At 28.1% G+C, this 20,536-nt stretch overlaps 2 protein-coding genes across 2 annotated transcripts in view; both read right to left on the reverse strand.

The window, feature by feature from the left end:
• Sesn (Sestrin) overlaps window positions 1-20,536 on the reverse strand; it is a 109,105-nt gene that overhangs the window by 46,958 nt on the left and 41,611 nt on the right. The window lies entirely within an intron of this gene.
• LOC118066682 (uncharacterized) lies at window positions 124-16,263 on the reverse strand. Its single transcript, XM_035082902.1, has 2 exons — window positions 16,025-16,263; window positions 124-1,320 (listed from the first exon to the last, which is right to left on the reverse strand). The coding sequence occupies exon 2, from the start codon at window positions 1,181-1,183 to the stop codon at window positions 911-913; it is 273 nt and encodes a 90-aa protein (XP_034938793.1). The 5' UTR covers window positions 1,184-1,320; window positions 16,025-16,263; the 3' UTR covers window positions 124-910.

Here is a 20,536-nt window from a genome sequence, read left to right on the forward strand (position 1 = left end):
AATGTGAAATTGATTTTAACTCTTTATTTTATCAGTATTGGAAAGAATAGTTATTTTTATCGTTATAATATATTTTTCAACAGTACAAAAATGGTTTTATAATATAAAAAGTCTTACTAAAAATGTAAAAAAATGATTATTTTATTAAATTTTTGTCAACATGGATTTTTGGAATTTTAAATACTATGACAGCTACTATTACATTCATTATAATTCGCTAATATTCAATACTTTACTCTTCAACTATTATTAATTCTAGATGACCATTGTGAGCTATAAAAATATCAAAATGCCAAATTGATAAATTTTTATTCTTTTACAAAAATGGTTAAAGAATATTAAAAAATTGTGATAAACAAAGAATGAAATTTAAACAAAAAAGAAAATGATTTAAAAGGACTTTTTCTCAAACAGGACTTGTCAATTTCCTTAAGCACGAGAGATGGTATAGGTAGGATCTTATCTACACGCTTGAGTACCTTTCCTCACTACCACTTTTATACTCTAGTTCATCTTTGAAGTTTCATTTATTTCATCTCGCAAAAATACCTTCTCTCGCTTTATTTCGCGGTTCGTAACGCAGGACCGCAAACTCATATATAAACACAAATACACTCACTGAGCTTCATCAACTAGAGATTTCTAAAGCCAAGTATCATTTTACAATTTATTATTTAATTGTTTCCACATTATTGTATTCTCTAAGTTCATTTTATTCTTTCCTATAAATATCTTTATTGTAATTTCTCTTAAAGTAAGCAATAAAAAAAAAGTCCACATGCATTCATATTTTTCAATATCTTTCATTCTATTATAAATGCGTTGTCTTTCATATCAAGCACGAATGATTGATCGATTATTACTCCCAAATGTTTTCACGCAATTAACGATCTCCCAAGAGACATGGAGATTAGCCACCGATGAGAAGCCAAGGTAAAATGACAGTGACACAGAGAGCAGCTAGACAGCTTGCACACATGGCCAGTGGACTAGCACTCACTTCCGGCTGTTCCATGTCTATCCCATAGTCCTCATCTCTTTCATATTCCCGTACTTCGACGTCACATCTAAAGCAAACACGTGATGCTTTTGAGTGTGAGCTGTCACGTCGTAAAAAAAGCGACGACCCCTTTCTCTCCAACTTCCAACCCGGTTCCTGAAGAAGCGTTTGTGTCATCTGCATTGTCTTCCCTTCCTCTTCTTCACCTTGATTCACCAATTTTTTGGTTCGATTACGTTTCCTTGTCTTGGCTCGACAAGCCTTTTTGCTTCTTGACAAATTAATCTTGCCTGTCAGTTTTTAAACGTATTCACTCAGATCTGAAAGAGAAATTTTCCATCAATTTTTATCTATTTTTTATTCTTATTATTAATAATTTTTTTTCTAGGGCAATGTAGTGGAAACTGTTAGTACATGCACAATTATACGTTGAAAATAATTAATTAAGTTTTAACTAGATTGTATATTGATTGAAAATTTAAATTAAAAAATAATTAAAATAGTCAAGCACGTTTATGCCTCAGGACATTTACATTTTTTTAGCTAAAATATTTTTAATGTACATTTAATTTTTTAATGCATGCATTCTATTCTAATAAAATTAAAATTAAAAAAAAAATACTGCCGATATTAAAATACTTTTCTAGAGATTTGTAAAAAAATTTTTACTAATACTTTCATCAATGTTTATTTTAAATTTTCGAAAAATATAATAAAAATTAATGTGTTCCTCGCACCAACTTCTCCTAGCTATATTTATTTTAAACAATGATATTGTAATCGTTCTTTCTGGGAATAGAATCTGTCAATATGACGAGTGAAAAATACGTTGGTTGAAGCAGAAAAAAACTCGGGGAATAATAAAATAAGAAAAACAGTGAATGTATATCCCTAAAGACTCAGCGAATGTGAATTTTTTGCATGATTTTCCCGTCGTCTATTCAAATTTTCTCAACATTGGAAAAACGACATAATGGATACAATGATATTCACACGCAGACTTTTAGAAGCGAAAAGACAAGAATAGAAAAACTAGAAAAGAATATCTTGGAAAAAAAAGAAAAAAAAAAATAGCACGAAGAGGAAACAAACATTTGTTGTTTGAAGGACTTTTGCGATAAAGTATAGTAAAAGAAAACAAGTTGGAATAAAATTCCTATACATGCGTACAAGTTGTAGATTATGATAATGCAAGGAGAAGTATATGCCAAAAACGACTTGGCAAGATGTAACATTCGAAGCAGGCAATTCGATCAGATTGTTATCGGATAATGGAGCGAGAACTTTGTCTAACCGAAGAGCCTTTCGGGTTATCAGAACACATTTGGAAAAGGCAAACTTTACTCTATAACTATTTGTCAAAGTAATTCTCATTATTATTCCGACATTGATGTTATCATATACTTATCATTAATAAACCATAATGTAAAATTTTCCGTCCTCGGTGAAATAAGCTTTTATTTTAATGACGCCATTACCGACAAATTTACAAAGAGAATAGTCGAGAAAAAAATTGAAAGAAAATAATTCTCAACCATTTTTTTTTTTCGACGTTGAATAAATGTTTCTACGAAAGTTGAGAGATAGAAAAAGGATAAATGAAGAGTATGAAGACGTCAAAACTTTGTCGCAAGATACAACTAAAAAGAAATATATTCACTTATACGGTGCTTGCACATAATCGCGAACAGCTTGGCTCCTAGTGCTTTACCTGTTTCCTAGTATATCTATTAAAGAGAATGTGGATAAAGCTGCACAACTTTGCCCGTATCCACGACGCTTTTGTGGCTTCCTGTAATGTCGGTGGCTGCCGCCAGGAAAGTTTATTTGCGATTGAAGCAATTGGGTGCACATGTTGCCTCTCGGTCAAAAGAGCGAAACTGTAGAAGCAGAAGAGCGAAGTGGAGCGTGAAAAAGGGAAGAATTGAAGAGGCAGGAAGAAGAAGGCACATCATCTACAGACCCAAGTAGATAGTCAATAGGAAAGTATTTTTAACATAAATATCTTTTTAACTCTTTTTGTTTTTAATGTATTTAAAATTTTACTATCTTTTTAATCATTGTTACTATTTTATTTATTTCTTGCTTCTAAGAAAAGTTTTATCTTTTAAATGTTTTATTTTTTTTTTAGAAATAACAAAGAATAAGTGAAAATAAGAACAAAGTTGCTCTAAGAAAGGTTAAATATAAATAAATAAATAAATAAATAGATAGATATTTATTATACAAACGTGTGTAACTTTTGAGCAAATTATGAGCTTTACGACTGCTTTTAAGTTGATATGCTTTTACCTCTGTGTTCTGACTCTTTTTCTTATTTCCTCTCTTTACCCATTCTCACTCTTATCATGATAACTACCTATTATTTGCAGTGAAAAGTTTCCAATGTCTATAGGAGCAAATGCGACGCTCGAACAGTTATTCGAACTCTGTTCTAAGAGATATGCCTGAGGTAGTCCTAAATTTCGGCCGTTAAAGACTCAGGAGTAGAGAAAGAAAAATTGAAAAATCGATTCTTTGCAACAAACTTGGTACTTTATTGAAGATTATTCACTGTAAAAGACTAAAATATTACGAATTATTGTGAGAGAAGAAGACCGTCAATAAAATTATGGCTTTGACGATGAATATTCATGAATTTATATTACATAAGTAAATATAAAAAAAAAATAAAATATTAAAAATGGAATAGTCATCAATCAATCACAAAAGTAATTCATGAAAAATATTTTAATAAATATGCAACGAAAAATTTTTGAATATGGAAATTACCGAAGCTTACAAATGTCATTTGCAGTCACTGTGTAATTATTACCAAGTGGATCTCGACAAAACTAAAAAATTGCAAACTAGAATTTTTGAATTTATTTAACTTTTTAAATAATTCTATCTAGTCTCGGTTTAAAAATTACCCATTTAATTTATCAAATTACCAAGCATAAATGTATTTATTTTTACACTTTTGATATGAATTATTCTAAAAATTACTGTCATTCTTCTTGTTATTATTTATAAACGATAATTATACACACACACATATAATTGACGTTGTATATTTCTGCTCTCCCTAAAGACAAACAAGCTTCGTTGGTAGTAAATAAAGTGCAGTTTCTAACTATATAAATACAATGATATTTCATATTACAAACTTATTCCATATTAGTATAACTTACCCTACTAATTACTAAGTAAATAAGTTACCAAGCAAGAAGTAAGTACTCATTAGTAAATAATTAATTATAACTAAGAAAAGTTGAAACTCAGCACCATGGATAAGACACAGATCAGCAAAATATATTCATTAATTTTATTTTTTACAATGCTTTTGAAAATTTGAACAAAGTTTATTTTTGCATCTTCAACTTCCTATCATCATAAATAGATGATTTATTTAAAAGTAAATGCTAACATAAACGTATTCATGTCAATGGTAAAAGTACTCAATTTAAAAACTTTTTTAAAGTGATGTCTGAAACTTTTGATGGAGAAGCTATTGGCTCTAGTAGATAAATATTCACGAGTCAATCGAACTTGTGTAACTACAGGAGTCTGTCTAAGTATCTACAATTAATAGAAAAAAAAAAAAAAAAATTGAATCAATACTTTAACTAGAAGAAAAACAATTACCCACCATACAGTTTTAAGTTCTAACACATCTGTAGAGAGTAGATTTACAAAATGATAGTCATTATGTTAAAATTTGCTAAATGTATGAGAATTATATTTAGTAAAATAGTTAACATAGGATGAATAGAAACTTCTAGAGCACATTGTTCATGTTCGCTAAAATGAAGTACTTGAATATGGAGTGATGCAGCAATCGACTAATGTGCTGAATATGTATACATTTAAATCAACTAAAGATACCACAGTACACAAACCCAAAGGCTAAGATGGTATGTCTATATTGAATCAGATATTATTGAATCACCAAATCTTATTGAAAATGATATATGGCTATTCAATTTTTATAAATCAATAAAAAATTAATATTGTATCAACTAAAACTAGCTGCAAATTACTAAGTACTTGAGTTGAGTACATTTTTATAATTCAGGAACAACCATAGATTCTTTTCAACAAATTCTCAAGAGACTCATTTTGTCCAGAAAAAAGTACTTCTGGTTCTTTCTCGTTCGGATTGGAAGCGCTTTCGCGTAATGACCTCTATACCTGCACTTCCCTTCGACTTTACTATATTTCTCGTCCATTCGTGGTCGTAGACGCGTATAATCGTTCCCTTTTATGTATGTTATATATGTACTGCACATCGACTTCAGCAAGAATAGATAGACATGAAGAAGAAAAGGAAAAAAGTAAAAAGTACAAGAGAATGGATCGTGTAGATAGAAGTACTTGCAAGTAAGTTTTTCCGAAGGTGAGACTTCTACGCTCATCGACTTTGTGCTTCCGGAGTTTAATCCTGTCCTAGTTTTGTTCATGGCCATTCAGCCAGAAAACTTGAACATGATAATGCGTAAAATACAGAATGTTGAAGAGACAAAACTATTCAGCAAAAAATAAAAAATACTTAAATGGAAGAATAATTGATAGTAGAATTTTATTCCATTTTGTTGAATAAAATGTATTTGTTGGTTGATGTTGGTTCAATATAAACAGTGAATTCTATCCTGTATGATGTTTTATTTCAAGTAAGCTGTGAATTGAAACTGATGACAATAAATTTTTAATAAAAATAATTAATGACAAAAAAGACAATATACGAAATTAAATGGAATATACAAAAAACGTTTTTTCCCCTAAATTGTATTAATCAATTTAACTGATCGAAGAAATGGAACAAAGATAAACAGAATGAATTTTTTTTCAGATAATGGATTTTTGTTGAGAAATTTAGATTAAAAATTAGCATGATAAGCAGTGTAAATTGTCTATTAATGTATGTAAGCTATTAAATATTCATTACATATAGAAATTTTAAATTCATTTATTGTTGAACACATTTTTATTATTTTATACAATTAAAAAATCCAAAGCACCAATACTTTACTTTTCATTTAAAAGTTTAATGAAGTCTTTGAAATTCGATAAAAATTCACTTCAAAGACTTACACTTCTATTACATAAAGAAAGTCACAACATGGAATTCATTTTTAATTAAATGTTACTTTCATCTCAATTAACAATGGAAAGAAAAAACTTTTTTTATTTCAATTCTCAATTTATACTAGCGAAATAAATGATCATAAATAGCAGAAATTGTATGCAATAGTTTTGCTCAAAAAATCATTCAATCAGGTCAAATAAATTTTTCGATATTGTGTAATTGAAATATAAAAGCTCAGTAATACTTCAATGACTAAGGGTAAAAAATAGGTATTTTCATGAAAGTCCAACCCAAATTATTGAACGTAATGGTATTCTAAAAAGCTTTAATATTGAACCCTTTCTCCACTACCATACAAAAATCATCAAAGAGATGAGTTTGCGTGTTAGAGTGCTTAAATGTTGAAAATTTCTTATGACATTTTAAGTTTTATTTTTGCACTTGAAATTTTTAAACTCTCAGCTCTTGAATTATTTCTCGCATTTTAGTAAATTCAACTAACAACGAATTCTTGAAATTTTCTGTTCTTAGGTTTCTATTTTATGCATTTTTATCTTCACCTTAACATAATTATTTTAAATGTCATTCCCACGTGTAAAATAATTGAATCAAACTTGATGAAAAGCTTGCACTCATAAAAATCAGCAGACTACGAGATTGTTTTTTTTTTGTCGAATGACGAAAAAATTGCATGTTTTTTCGTTCACGGTTTTATATGGTATTTAGCTGCGTAAGGAAAATCTGAAGCGTTTCAAAATTCTGCTGTTTTTATAAAAACGTTGGCATATCAGCAGAGCTATAATATCCTAGAGAAACTGCTTTTTATCTTGCTGTCATCAAGAATAGAAAATTGCATAGTACCAGCTTGATTCCTGGTACGTAAAAATCAAGTTAGAAAATTCCTAACTAACAAACAAAGGTACAAAGAGAATTAAATGGAAGCGTAAAAACAGAATGAACGTAAAAAGTGACCAACACCTTGCCAAGAAAATCAGTGGACGACTTTAATCCTCTTGTGTCTTTTGTATACATTCAGATACCTTCATTTATATGTTTTTGGAGTTCTCTATTATTACAGAACAACATTTCGAATCTATCAACTTCTACTTCTGGAATTAATTCAAACCTAAAAAAAGCAAAACTTCTGTAGAAAATAAATTGAAAACCCATTGAGTGAAGATGAAGCATTCTGTTCGTCTAGTTACATCCTGATATATAACTAATGAGTACCAGTGGTACAGAGCGATATGATTGTGTTTGTCGTCCACTGAGAACGTCGTCGAGTAGAACCGGTAAATTCCGTTGTTGAGAATAGCTCTAACTAGAGGAATATTATTTGTAGGAGAAGAGTTCTTTAGAGTCTTTCTGCTATCCATAATTTCCACAACGGTCCGTTAACTTTCATCATTCCAGAAGAATTGATAAAATGCAGAAAAAAATCTTGAAGATTATTCAGTACTTTGATAAGTATGAATTTCCCATCATAGGGTTTTTTACATTGTATTGAAATTTTTTCATCATAATAAAAAAATTGTAAACAATATCGGAATTATGTTCACTCAAGCATGATAAAAAAATACAAGGAATGTTCAACGAGTTTTCGATCTTTTTTTTATGTTTAGTTACTCCTTTTTCATGAGTATGCATTGATTGCTGACTTTTTGTAATATTGATAACTTGCTTTTATTTAAAACCTTATCAATATTGTATTACAGAGAGTTTGTTTGTCCAACTCAATATTCAAGATTTCACAAACGATAATGACATAATGTTGTCTTTTTTCATCAACTATTCAAGATCAAAATTAGAGAGGAAACTAATTAGCTTTATTGAACGGGAAAGGAAATTTATCTTTAAGATTTGAGACACTTGGAACTGAAACTTAGTTTGGTCAATCTTGAGATGGATACCTTTCATAGATCGACAGACAAAGTAACAGCAAATGAGGTTTCCATTTTGGTTGAAACCTTTGGAAGTAGCTAATAGAGGCTAGGAAACAATAAAACAGATGTTACTGAAGCTTCATGATTAGATCCTCTCATTGCTCACATCTCCGATAGCATTGAAAGGTTTAATATAATAGATATTGCGAAGAGGACAAGAGTTACTGAAATAAATCAACCGAAAATATAAATTTAAGAATTATTATCTCTTCTTGGAAAAACACCGGTATCATGAAAGATAAAAATAAGTTAATAAAAAATCTAACCTATTGAAGGTATTTACTATTATAGAAATTTTGAGGAACAACTTGTTAAAAGGTAGAGTTGTTTACAATAATAATATCATGAAGGTGACAAAGAGTATTGCTGGACAATCTCTGTCTTCCATTCATCTACTAACTTGCTGATATCAGCAGAAAATATTGGTCTTATTCCATGTCAAGATATTACTTATATATATAACAAGCCTTGACAAGTTTGACTTTTATCCTTTTTTTAAACTTCAAAGAAAAATTGAAAGCAAATGTTACTTGTTGAAATTTCAATCTAGATTTTTCACACTTACCCTGTTCTATTAACTTCAACACCTTTAACCGTACACATGATTTATTTGAACTCAATGCATTCTCTGCTCAATAAAAGGAAAAAAATATTCACAATAACTCTTATAGTGCCTTTGTTTTTTACAATAAAATTCTGTAAACTTTTTTTCATTAAAATTTAATGTTTACTCCTAAGAGCTTCTAGACATGAATTATACATTTCAGAAGTGTCAAATGGGCCAATTAATCTCCCAATAAAACCTAATTAGCATAGTAAAACTTGAACTTCAACTTTATAGGAGATCGTAGAAGTGATTAACCCTACTAATCTGTTTTTTATTGTCCCTTAATTCGTTGATGATTTTTATGAAAGAAACATTTAATATTTCATTAAGTTAGACATTTTATGTTCAGTTTAGTTTTATTTATATGATGAATTTTCTCATACAAATGATACTCATTTCGCAAATTCAATTACTTTTTTCTATCACGATGAAATAAATTAATCCCCAGGGCTATAACTAACGCTACATTTTTCGACTTGCCTGAGGGGTTGTGATCCTGACTCGTTCTTATAATCGTCCGAGTTCCAATAGCCCTCATAGGAATGGAAAACCTCAGAGAAACTTCTCTTAAAACTTAAACACTCTTCTACTCATTATTAGACAAGTGCAATCGAAAATGTAATTAGTAAAAAAAAATATTAATATCACAGTCTAACAATCTAACAATGAGTTCTCTACAATTGTTAGTTAAAAAAAAATTCATTATTCGTAATAAACAATAAATAATTTAAATCTAAATTAAAAAAAAAAAGAAAAGTAATCATCTATCTTCATTTTTTAGTATGTAGATAATATGGTTGAATTTACGTTAAATATTTAAACGATAATTACATTTATTATTTGTTAAAAAATAAACACGAAAAAACCCTAGCTCATTTCTGTTTTATACACTTTTGCTCTCACGTTTATTATTTTTTATGATTGTGCAGTGGCATCGTAAAATCTTTACACCTCATTTTATAGTGCAATCTTATGTATTAAATAATAAGTTTTTTAATAAGTTTAGACAGTTCAACAAGATTACTTACATATATACTAAATCAATATAAAGCTACGATAAACAAGTGAATTAAAAATAAAAAGAAAAAAAAATAGTAAACTATAAATTATAAATATTTTCATTTCAAATGCATGGGTGTTGATATTGAAAATATTTTTCCAAGTCTATCTCTATTTAATCATACATTCAAAGCATAAAGAGTTAAGTACAATCTTCTTCCACAATGTTTATCGCTTTCTTGATTTAAATATTATATTATAAAAGAATAAAAATATTGATTATTGATGAGTTTTAATTGATAAATTATCTGATGACGTTAAAAGCAAAGGTGAAATATGTTATAAATAAATGTGATGAAAAATAATGTTAAATGAACTTTGATCTAAATTCATATAGAATTCTTGACCTGTCTTTATTGAATTAGTGATAAACAATTTATCGACAGTTGTAATCTTATTGCCGATACTTTCTGATAGAAGTCTACTTCAAGCTCGACTCACGAATTCTCCGTAATCTCTTCGACTTCTGGTCTTGTTCTTAAGTCTTTCTTTTTTTTACGTTTTTATCCAGCTTCACCTTGCAGTCAACAAGATTACGAGTCTCACGTTTTCGATATCATCAACCCTCGAAAGTTGTGTTTCATTAGCTACGATGAGCGAAAGAGCAGTTCTTAAGTGGATAAGTAGTAAGTAACAAAAAGAAAAAGAAGATGACAAAAAAGATGGTGAATGTATAGTCAAGATAAACCAAAATGAAACGGAAATCTAAAGTCCAACAAATTTGGCGAATGAGCTACGCTTTTCCTCCATCGTTGCCTCTCTTTTCCTTTTCACGAACGCTTTTACTTCTCGAATTAATAACTTCCGGTCCCGAGGGGTGACCAATTCAGAACTACTTCCCAACTCAACAGTGCTGAATTTAACGAAGAACCCGAGCAGACATGAAACTCGCATTATAGAGCCCGAGAATAGTGAGGGGACCATCATGGGAAAATGGTCAGCCGCGACTGGTAAAAGTGTGTTACACTTGGCCCAGTAATTATATAAAAAGGATTTCTCATTAATTCTCTCCAAATAAATATAAACGTAAAAGCACTCTTACACATTTTACACAAATTTATATGAGTATAAAGAAAATGAACATTGTCAGAAAAAAATTATTCCTAATCTCAGAAACTTTAATTAAAATTTTTCCTCGGCTCTCTTTAAAGTAAAATAAATTTCTTTTCATTCCATATTAAATTTGTTTTTGAGAAATTATTTAAAATATAGTGGAAATATTGATAGAAATGAGGTATTAATGAAGAAGTATTTTTTATCTGATTGAGATGGATAGAAAGTAATGCTCGAAAAGGAAACTTTTCGAGAAATTTTGACCATGGTGTTAATCCATAATCATGCATTAGTATTTCTAAAATTATCATATGGACTGGGAGAAAATGTAAAGAGCAGTATTTTATCCATGTTTTTTCTAATAGGTTAATATTAGTATATGAAGAAAAAAACTTAAAGTTTATTATATATATTCAAGATTAAAATAACATTTAAATCTGCGAATTTGTGAGATGATAAAATGTTATCAAATAATCCAGATATTTTTGTATTCTATTTTGATTAAAAAAATTCCCTTATAGTTAGTTTTAATTAAATAATAACTCTATTCGCAGAAATATTTGAAAAATCTTTTATACAATATAAAATCACAGAAAGAAAAAATACCAAATGAATAGATTTTTTTTAATAATTTGTAAAAAAAAAAGCTTTCCTGAGTAATTTAATCACATAATTCAATAGAAAAGATGAGTATTTCAACTTTCACTTCATTCATTTTCAGTAATTTACAATAATTATTATTTATATCGAACTTTTTAAAACAATAACCTAATGCTTTTTATTGTTTTGATGAAATTTAATAATCAATATCGAGTTTGATAAATAAGTTAAAATAGTTCAATTATAACACAATTTGGTATAACTTTCCAATGTGTGTCCCTAAAGTAATTTACCAAAAAATATTTTCAGTAGAATTATTCGGTTTAGTTCCGACGCTCGATAATTATAAATTTTTTCTATGAGTAATACATCATCTATTGAATTGTATTTAATTTAATATTAACTTTAGTTGCACGTACATTGTATCCGTACTTCTATTCATCGTGACTTTCACTATGTAATGTGCATGATATAATGACTGCACTATTGAATATCAAGTTAGAGTGACTACATGTAATGACTGTGTAGCTTCAACTATATTGACAGAGCTTTTATAATGAAATTTTCCAGGTTATATTTTTTTAAATAATAAAGATGTTACGACGCACAGTATTTTCATTTAGTTCAAAAGAAAATTAAATCATCACAAATTGCGTTTATGATTATTTTAAATTTGCTAGCTCCAATTTAATTTATTAATTGAAATGTATCAAATAAAACTTGAAAATTTCATTTAACTGATTAAAAAAAATGTCATTTCTTTAATTTTTGGTGAAAGTCAAAGGCTCCACTCTGACATTTTAATTTTCATGATAAATATAAAATGTAACAGTAATAAATAAATAAACTTCATAAGATAATTATAACCTCAATGGTTTCGTTAAATATCTGTTATTTTTAATTTCAAATTAACCACTATATATTCTAGATGTCTGTATCAGTGATTTCTATGACGTAGAGTTAACAAGCTATGACCGTCGCTTATTATTCTAGTGCACTCGCTTGCAACCCAAAAATCAATAAAAATATCACAACATAAAATTAAATGGTGGAAAATATGATTACCAAATAATTTTATTAAAAAAAATTGAAATTGAAACCCGAGAAATATCAATTTCTATTTATATTGATTGAATTTATTTAAATTTATGTAATATAAACTTGATTGTATTTTCAGAGTTCAAAGCTCTTTAAAAAAATACTTGTCAATCATTCAATAATGATGAGAAAATTTAATGACATGAACTGAAATAAACCATTCAAATTTGTAGCAAATTTCATGTTCATTTTGTTAGAGTATAGATTGTTCTTATTAATTTAATATTCACATAAAATTACATACGATCAAATATATATATCGTTGTCAACTTCAATAATGATGAGAATAATGATAATAATAATTCTATTATTTTACAACTTACATTAATATTGTAATCAATTGTTTTCTTTGCTAGTTATCACATATACAATGCCACAACAAGCTAGTATGTCATTCAGCAACATTGAAATACGTAAAAGGCGGACATGTGGCGATAGAATGTGAATATATGCCACATGTATTGTGTTTATGAAGCTGAGTGATAAACGGTTGCATGAGTTTTAAAAAAATCCTATATAATGTTATGACTGTTTTGAAATAGTGCATTTAAAAAAATTTAATTTTTTCCTACATAAATATCAGAGAAAAAGCTAGTTTTGCAAGAATTTTATAATTGCTTTGAAAAAAAGCTTACATTATTTGTGTTGTCTTACTATTTTTATTGTTCATTTTATGATTATTTTAATCAATGTTTCTTGTTTGCCTTTGTAAAATGTAGCAGTTTATGAAAATTGGAGAAAAAAAAATTTTAATTGCGTCATCTGTAGAGTGAAGTATTTTTTTTTTTACGTCAAACAATGCATTTTATATGAAAAAGTGAAATTACAATTTATTAAATTGTAATATTGAATTTATAAAAATTTATCGGATGAATTTTTTATTTAATAAAAGTATCACTATTATAATTCATTCAATTCTTTTGAAGGATTACTTTGATTGCAATGATTGGATACCGACTGAACCGCAACCGTTGACTTTAATTGAAATAAATTGCTGACAAAGTCAATTTACTTTCTGGTTCAAAAAATATGAAGAAGAATAATTTATTTTATAGAAGTTAGAAATATATAGAAATCATATATTAAAAGTAGATCAAATATTAATATATTTATTTAATTAGTACAATTATAAAATAATAAAGTACGTAAAAAAATTTTATCATGCGACATTAACTCTATTTTTATTTTTATGATTGATAAATAATATTTATCACATTTCGGTTATTGACGTAGATATTTTTTAAGTCGCGATTGTTATCTATTTATCAAATTAAAGTTAAATTTAACTGATAAATGTATTTTATTTGTTTCTGATAGAACACAATGTTATGTTGAAAGTGATTTCCGCAATAAAATATTACACTGGTGTAACAAAAGTATGCTTCACAAATAAAATAAATAAATTTTCATGCCAAAAATCCGGTATTGTTATATTTATACGATTTCATTCCTATGCTTCTTTTATTTTGGAAAGAAAAAAAAAAATAAAACAAAACTGTTATTTTTTTCCCTGAGGGTCTGTCCTAATGAGAATCCTCATCATATTTTCTTTTTACTACTGATGAAAAAAGACCCTGTGAAACCTCAAGGTTTATGATTTATAATCATTACTACAAAAGTCGCTGCAGTAACATTGGATATAAAGCATTACTTCTCTCTCAGGTTCTTTATTTTAATTATTTAACCTAAATCCCCTGAGAATATTTTCAGTAAAAATTTACTCTCGAGTACCCGCACACAAGCTGGAACGGAATTTGAAAAATGAAAACTAGCTACCTCTGAGTTAGGCTATATAGCATGTAAGCTCCATACTTTTGTGAACTTCTTCGAATAATAAACATAGAAGAGGAAAAAAAAAGAGAAAAAAGCCTCAAAAATACATCAACTGCCAGACGTTTAACCTATTTGAATATCTTTTTTCATAAAAACTGCCAAAAAATACAAACTTCCCATAGAAAGAATTTTTTCCAATTTATGAAGTATACTGAGGATTATCCGCTATTATTCATGTTTGAACATTTAAATAATGAAAAAGAAAAATTCTTGCTATATTAAAATTCATAAAAACGATATATAAATGAGAGAAATTGGTACGTCTACTTTGTATTAATCTTAACGTAATTTTAATGATGAAAGAATGTCGGAATCAACTAAAGATTTACAACAACTGAAATATGAATGGCAGTAGTATGGAATGGAGTTGTATATTCTAATCGAATACTGGCTAAATTATTACATGTATTCTCAAACTTATAGTCTGACTTGATGCTAACCAACCATTGTTTAATCCTTGTGCTGTATTACCCATATCGGCCTTGCTGTGGTTTTTGAGCTTGTGTATAGACCAGTTTATATCCTATCTGACACTCCAACCCACCAACACAAGTGCAAAGGCTATCAACGAAAATTCGCGCGGAAACGTGCACGAATTCGAAACTACTGATTTGGGAATAGGAAAACCACTTGATAATCGAAACAAGTAGCATTGAATCTATGTAATGATTTTATAGGGTCTATATAATAATTAAAATATTATAATCTTCGTTATAATTATAATATAGAATCGAAGCTTTTTATTGTTTTAATGAATAAAGTTGAAGAAAGGAAGTAGTATTCAAGTTAAATTACGAGAGAAAGTTTGAAATAAAAATTTTCTCGTCGCCACATCGTTATATTGCTTTTCTTATGATGTACTTCACAAGTTGTACAAAAACTTAAAACAATAAAATCGTTATTTTTACAAATTCTACATTTTGTTTCTCTGAATATTACGTAATTGGTTTTTTTTAACAAATTCATTTTTTTTCAATAAACTGTACGAACATTTGAGCTATTTGAATATTCTGATTTATGCATATATAGTGGGTAGACAGGTATATTTTTTACTAGGATGCAGATTGCAAGAAATATATTTTAGAATGATGCTTTGCGTTGCGGCACAGTATTGAAACGAACCCTGCTGAGTCCTTTGATAGAGACCCGTACTTTGAACGACATGCTCTCATATATGTTTTAACTGTCACCACTACGTTGTAAAGCCAGATGAGGATATTTTTCATCTACCACCACTATTTTATTAAAAAAAAACCAACAAACTATACTGCAAATTCATAACTCAGCCAAAGAATATTAAAACAGAAGTTTAGTGCTGAACTATATGTAATGTGGCTAATTATGTATATATTATTCAAAGTAATTCAACACTATGTGTAAATTACTATTGAGTGAATATATATTATTAATTAATCGTATACGTTGAACAAACATTTCCACTACATTTTATAAATAATCATGATTACAGAGAAGAAACTTTCACAAATAAAAAATCCACTTGACGGAATATTTTATTTCTTTTCGATTCAATTTTAATTGACAGTAATTGTGTTAAAGAATTATTTTAATTAATAAATAATAGAAAAATAATTTATTAAAATAATTAAATTTTTAATTTCAACAATTATCATTAAAAGAAAAAATTTTCACACTAAATTATATTTTCTCTCTTGGATTTTTTATAGTTTTTAATCCTTCATCAACTAATTAATTTTGTACTTAATAAAAAAATGTATGAGTCCAAAAATGATGATTAAACATACCTGTAATATTCTTGACAATTGTTTACTTTACATTTTAATGTGACAAATGATGGTTGCGAAAACAATGTTCTAAATAAAATTAACAATAAAACTGTTAGGCGTGAATGGAAAAAAAGTGAATGTGTTGATGAGTTGATTAAATACAAAATCGCGGTGGAAGTAAACATGCGATGATAATAATATCGATATAGACCGCGTCTAGAGCGCGAGTAGAGAATCGCGAATACTGAACGAGCATGTAGCGAAGGATGAGACGACGTGTTCTACCCCCTTCCAAAGGTATTCTATTTCGCGCCCGCGCGTCGGCTTCCGATCGAGCCAAGTCATCTATTGGATATGACCAAGAGCGCGGCGTACCCCACGTCATGCTTGGAATTCAATAGTCTGACAACAAGCTCGCAGCTTTAAGATAAATGTAGTCAACCTTTATCATAAACAATAGAAATATTCCTTTGTTGCTCTTTCAATTTATTTTAAAATTATTAAAGTAATATTCATTTACTTATTTAACTTCTTCATTTTCTCCTACAAACTAAGAACATGCTTGTTCTCAATTTAAATAAGAAAAATAATTGTGTTTTGAGTAATAATAATAGTAAATCTTGTGCTATTATGTTTATTACAAATATAAACAGTTGAGAGATGTTATTTGACAAAAATAATTCAATTGTGAAAAATATTAATCCACAAGTATTAAAGTGACTGAAGCTTAAATATTTTCAATCTCTTGTTTACACTATTATATTTATTTTTATATTAATGTTTGTATGTAATATCGATCGTTTTCATAACAAACAACCGCATAATAAACGTTACAACTATTATTGGAGCATAATTTGGAATTTAAGTTAATCTATAATTATCATCATGATTATAATTGAATATCTTTTTTTACGTAATATATTTTAATTCAATTAAATTATTAATAATAAAATATTGAAATTTTTTACATACAAAAGAGTTTTGTAAAGTTTTCTAAATTCTTTTTCCAACATTTTTTATATACTATGAATTTTCTGAGATCCTTTTGAAAAAATTAAGGGATTAAGCTTTAATAAGTCTGACGTCACTTTAAAATGTGAACCTTTCCATCAAAACTTACTCATTTATTTTCTCGGTTTACATTTTATTAATTACAGTATCTGAAAGTGGTTTCTGTAGGGTTTTGCAAATATTTATATTTTATATGAATGAAGAGCATAGTGAAGAAATTGTATTTTCGAGCAAACATAGTAAGTGTACATTCGAGGTAATATGAAGCAAGCTACTGGCAGCCCGAATTTCATCTTGTTATACACGTCAAAAACCATGTAATTATTAAACATATAAAAAATACCAAATTCTTTAATACCTCAATGTTTTGTAGCAGTTTTTATCTCGACATTTTTACTTTTAAAAAAATAGGGTTCATTAGAGACACCTGGAACAAAACCGACCGAACGTGATGAAAAAAAAGCACGATTTTTTATAAAATGTTTCCAAAATCACGTTCCACCAAATTCATTCCGGTATTTATTGATTCCTCACACGTATGCTAAATAACTAAAGTTTTGTTAATGACGTTTGCTCTGTTTTCCTCCATACAAGAGGGTCTTATTAGCCACCCAAGTCACTATTTCTTAAATTTATCGTCACAATAACTAACAACTAACGAAATATTTTTTTTTACTACCCATTCCCTAGAGTAAAAAAAAATATTACGACATTCACTTAATTAATCCAATAGCATTGAGGTAGGATAAAATAAATCAGATCAACGTACATAGAGTATTTTCATCTATAAAGCATTTCAAATAAATGTAAAAAATTTTTTTTGAAATCATTCAAATAAAACTTAATCTCCAGAACTAGTCTTCTATAAAAAAATTACATTCAAAAGGTATACTAGATTCAAAGTGATTTGTTTTTTGTGAAATATATAATCTTCACATTGAATAGTACATGATGGAATTACTTCATTTCTTCAATATAAAAATGCATATTTGAATGAACAGAAAAGTAGAGCATTGATAGAGTTTACACAATTGTATTTAGAGCTTATGCTGATTGAAATATGTTACATAATCGTTTCTGTCACAATATTATACAATTCGTATTACATATTAATGTCATTACTTTAGCAAAATTCAAAAAAATAATAATAATTATTATGTTGTTTATTACTATTGAAACAAATGGTTTTTCATGGCGAACTTGACGAATTGAAAGCGACTGACTCAATATACTCCACTTATTTACATTCACTATGGCATGTAATTTTTTATTTCACTGTTCGAAACAACCCTGGATATAAAACTAATCCCAATTGTTCGTTCCATGCCTGTTACGTGTTTTATTCGTACATTTTTTCTGAGATCCGGCTCATACATATATAAAATCGGCTCACCATTTGACTTTTTAGGACTCAGTTTAGTCCCTACGAGGAATCCTTATAATCTCGTTTTGTCTGTCTGTCGGTCACGATCTCTCAGCCCCTAAAGTAACCACTTCGTAATGAAATTTTATTGGTTGATATTTTTTTGTGAGTTCGAAAACGAGCTATAAAAGATAAAAGAAGTAAAATATCTTAATTTTGAAATTTTCCGCACGAATTTGCGAAAGAAGAAAAGAAAGATGAAAATTCTTTATTCATCAGGGAAAGTATCGCTGGAGAAATCTCTTGAGACTCAACTCAAAGTCGTTCTTTTTCAAATTAATTTTTGGGTTGCGTCAGTCACTTGTTATTAACTTTTGAAATCGTGTGAAGTTTGCACTTTTTCTAGAAGTTTTCTTTTAGCTTGACTTAATGTTTTTTTAATACTTAAAATATTTTATTTTTATCTATTTTTATTATATTATTCAATATATTTTAATCCCTTTTCAAGTTGTATTACTGAATATATTAAAATAGTTTGCCGATCAATTTACTCTCGATGAATTTCAAACAAATTCTCCCATCTATTAAACCTCACAATTTTAGAGATTCATCATGTGATTTCCATAAAAGTTGACCAATAAAAATCTGTTTTTGCCCTTAAACTTTATTCAATGAATCAGTCAGGAGTTTAATTGAATTAAATAATCGAGAGAAAAAATTTCAATGTCAATAATAAAATTAATGATCATTGATATTAGAATAAAATTTAAAGATATGATCAATAATTATCCATTTATTTGTATTCGAACCATTAAAAATTCAATCAATCCGTTAATGAGAATATCACATAATGATTGGATAATATCAATTTTTACAACAGAACCATTCACTACAAGCTATTACCACCAATTAAATAAAGTTTGAATGGGAAGTTTAATTATAAATTTGCTAGCTTTTAATATTTACTCCTTTGTAACTTTGAAATTAAATGACAATATTGATCCGATAGACAAAACTTTAGAATCACACATAAATAAGCAATTAGACATTAAATAGGATTTAATAAATAATTGAGTGTGAAAGGATTTAAATATTTCACGATCATACTTTCATAGTCTATCGACTCTATTAGACACTAGAAATTGAAGCTTCATACTACAAATTAAATAATAACAATGTCTCAATATGTACCTTGAATATAAATAACAATACAGAAGAAATCATATATCTATACTTTTTGCTGTAACAAACGATAACACAACGAATAATAGGCTTAAGCCGACAGATTTGTAATAGGAATATAAATGGAAACGTTTTCACCTACAGTCTTGTAATCCAATAGGCACGTAAAAATTTATAGTTTGCTCGAAAAGGCTGGCAGTATGCCAGTAATTCGGTCGGACTTTTTTTGGAGAACAGGTACATTCATTGCATCTATTGCATAGTAACCAATGGATTTCTCTTTAGGGTGACAATGCAACGAAAACAAAATTATGGTGTGTCAACCATTAAGAGTTAATAGTTTCAACTCTTCCATCTTTAATTTTTTTGTTCAAGTACAAGTTACAATTTTGCACATGAAAAATCACAATAGAAATATTCTTTTTTTTTTAAATTAACAAACATCTTTTTAGCACAAAATTTATTATTTAAATTGTTGATTCAAATTCCGTTTGTATTTTCATGAAAAATAAATAAAAAATTCTCTACGTCAGTGAAGTATATCTCAAAGAGCATTTTATTCATCTGAAAATCAGTATTAAATCCAAGAAGAAAAGAAAAGGTGTGGAAAAGTTAAAATTTATTTCCTGTATAATATTCTCTCGTGTATACAAACACAATATTTATTTTCTGATTGAGATATTATTAAATAATAAAAATTATTATGATATTAAATGATTATTTTGAATTCCACAGAGATACGACATGCACTGAAGATAATAAAGATTGAAAATAAAAAAATATTTTTGATCAGTTTGTATTTGGACTGATTATAGAGTCTACTTGTGTCCACAGTTTTGCTCACGTTTGACGTCTCTACTAATTTCCCATGCAACTTAGCATAAAGGTAAACAAACTCGATTATAGATGGAAATAATTGAACTATAAATAGAAATAAACCAAGTTAAAACCAATTCAGTGATTCTCGAGCTATG

This window comes from Chelonus insularis, unplaced genomic scaffold (genome assembly GCF_013357705.1).
Source record: "Chelonus insularis isolate UGA/USDA-ARS -01 unplaced genomic scaffold, ASM1335770v1 contig_121_pilon, whole genome shotgun sequence".
Taxonomy (NCBI): Eukaryota; Metazoa; Arthropoda; class Insecta; order Hymenoptera; family Braconidae; genus Chelonus; species Chelonus insularis.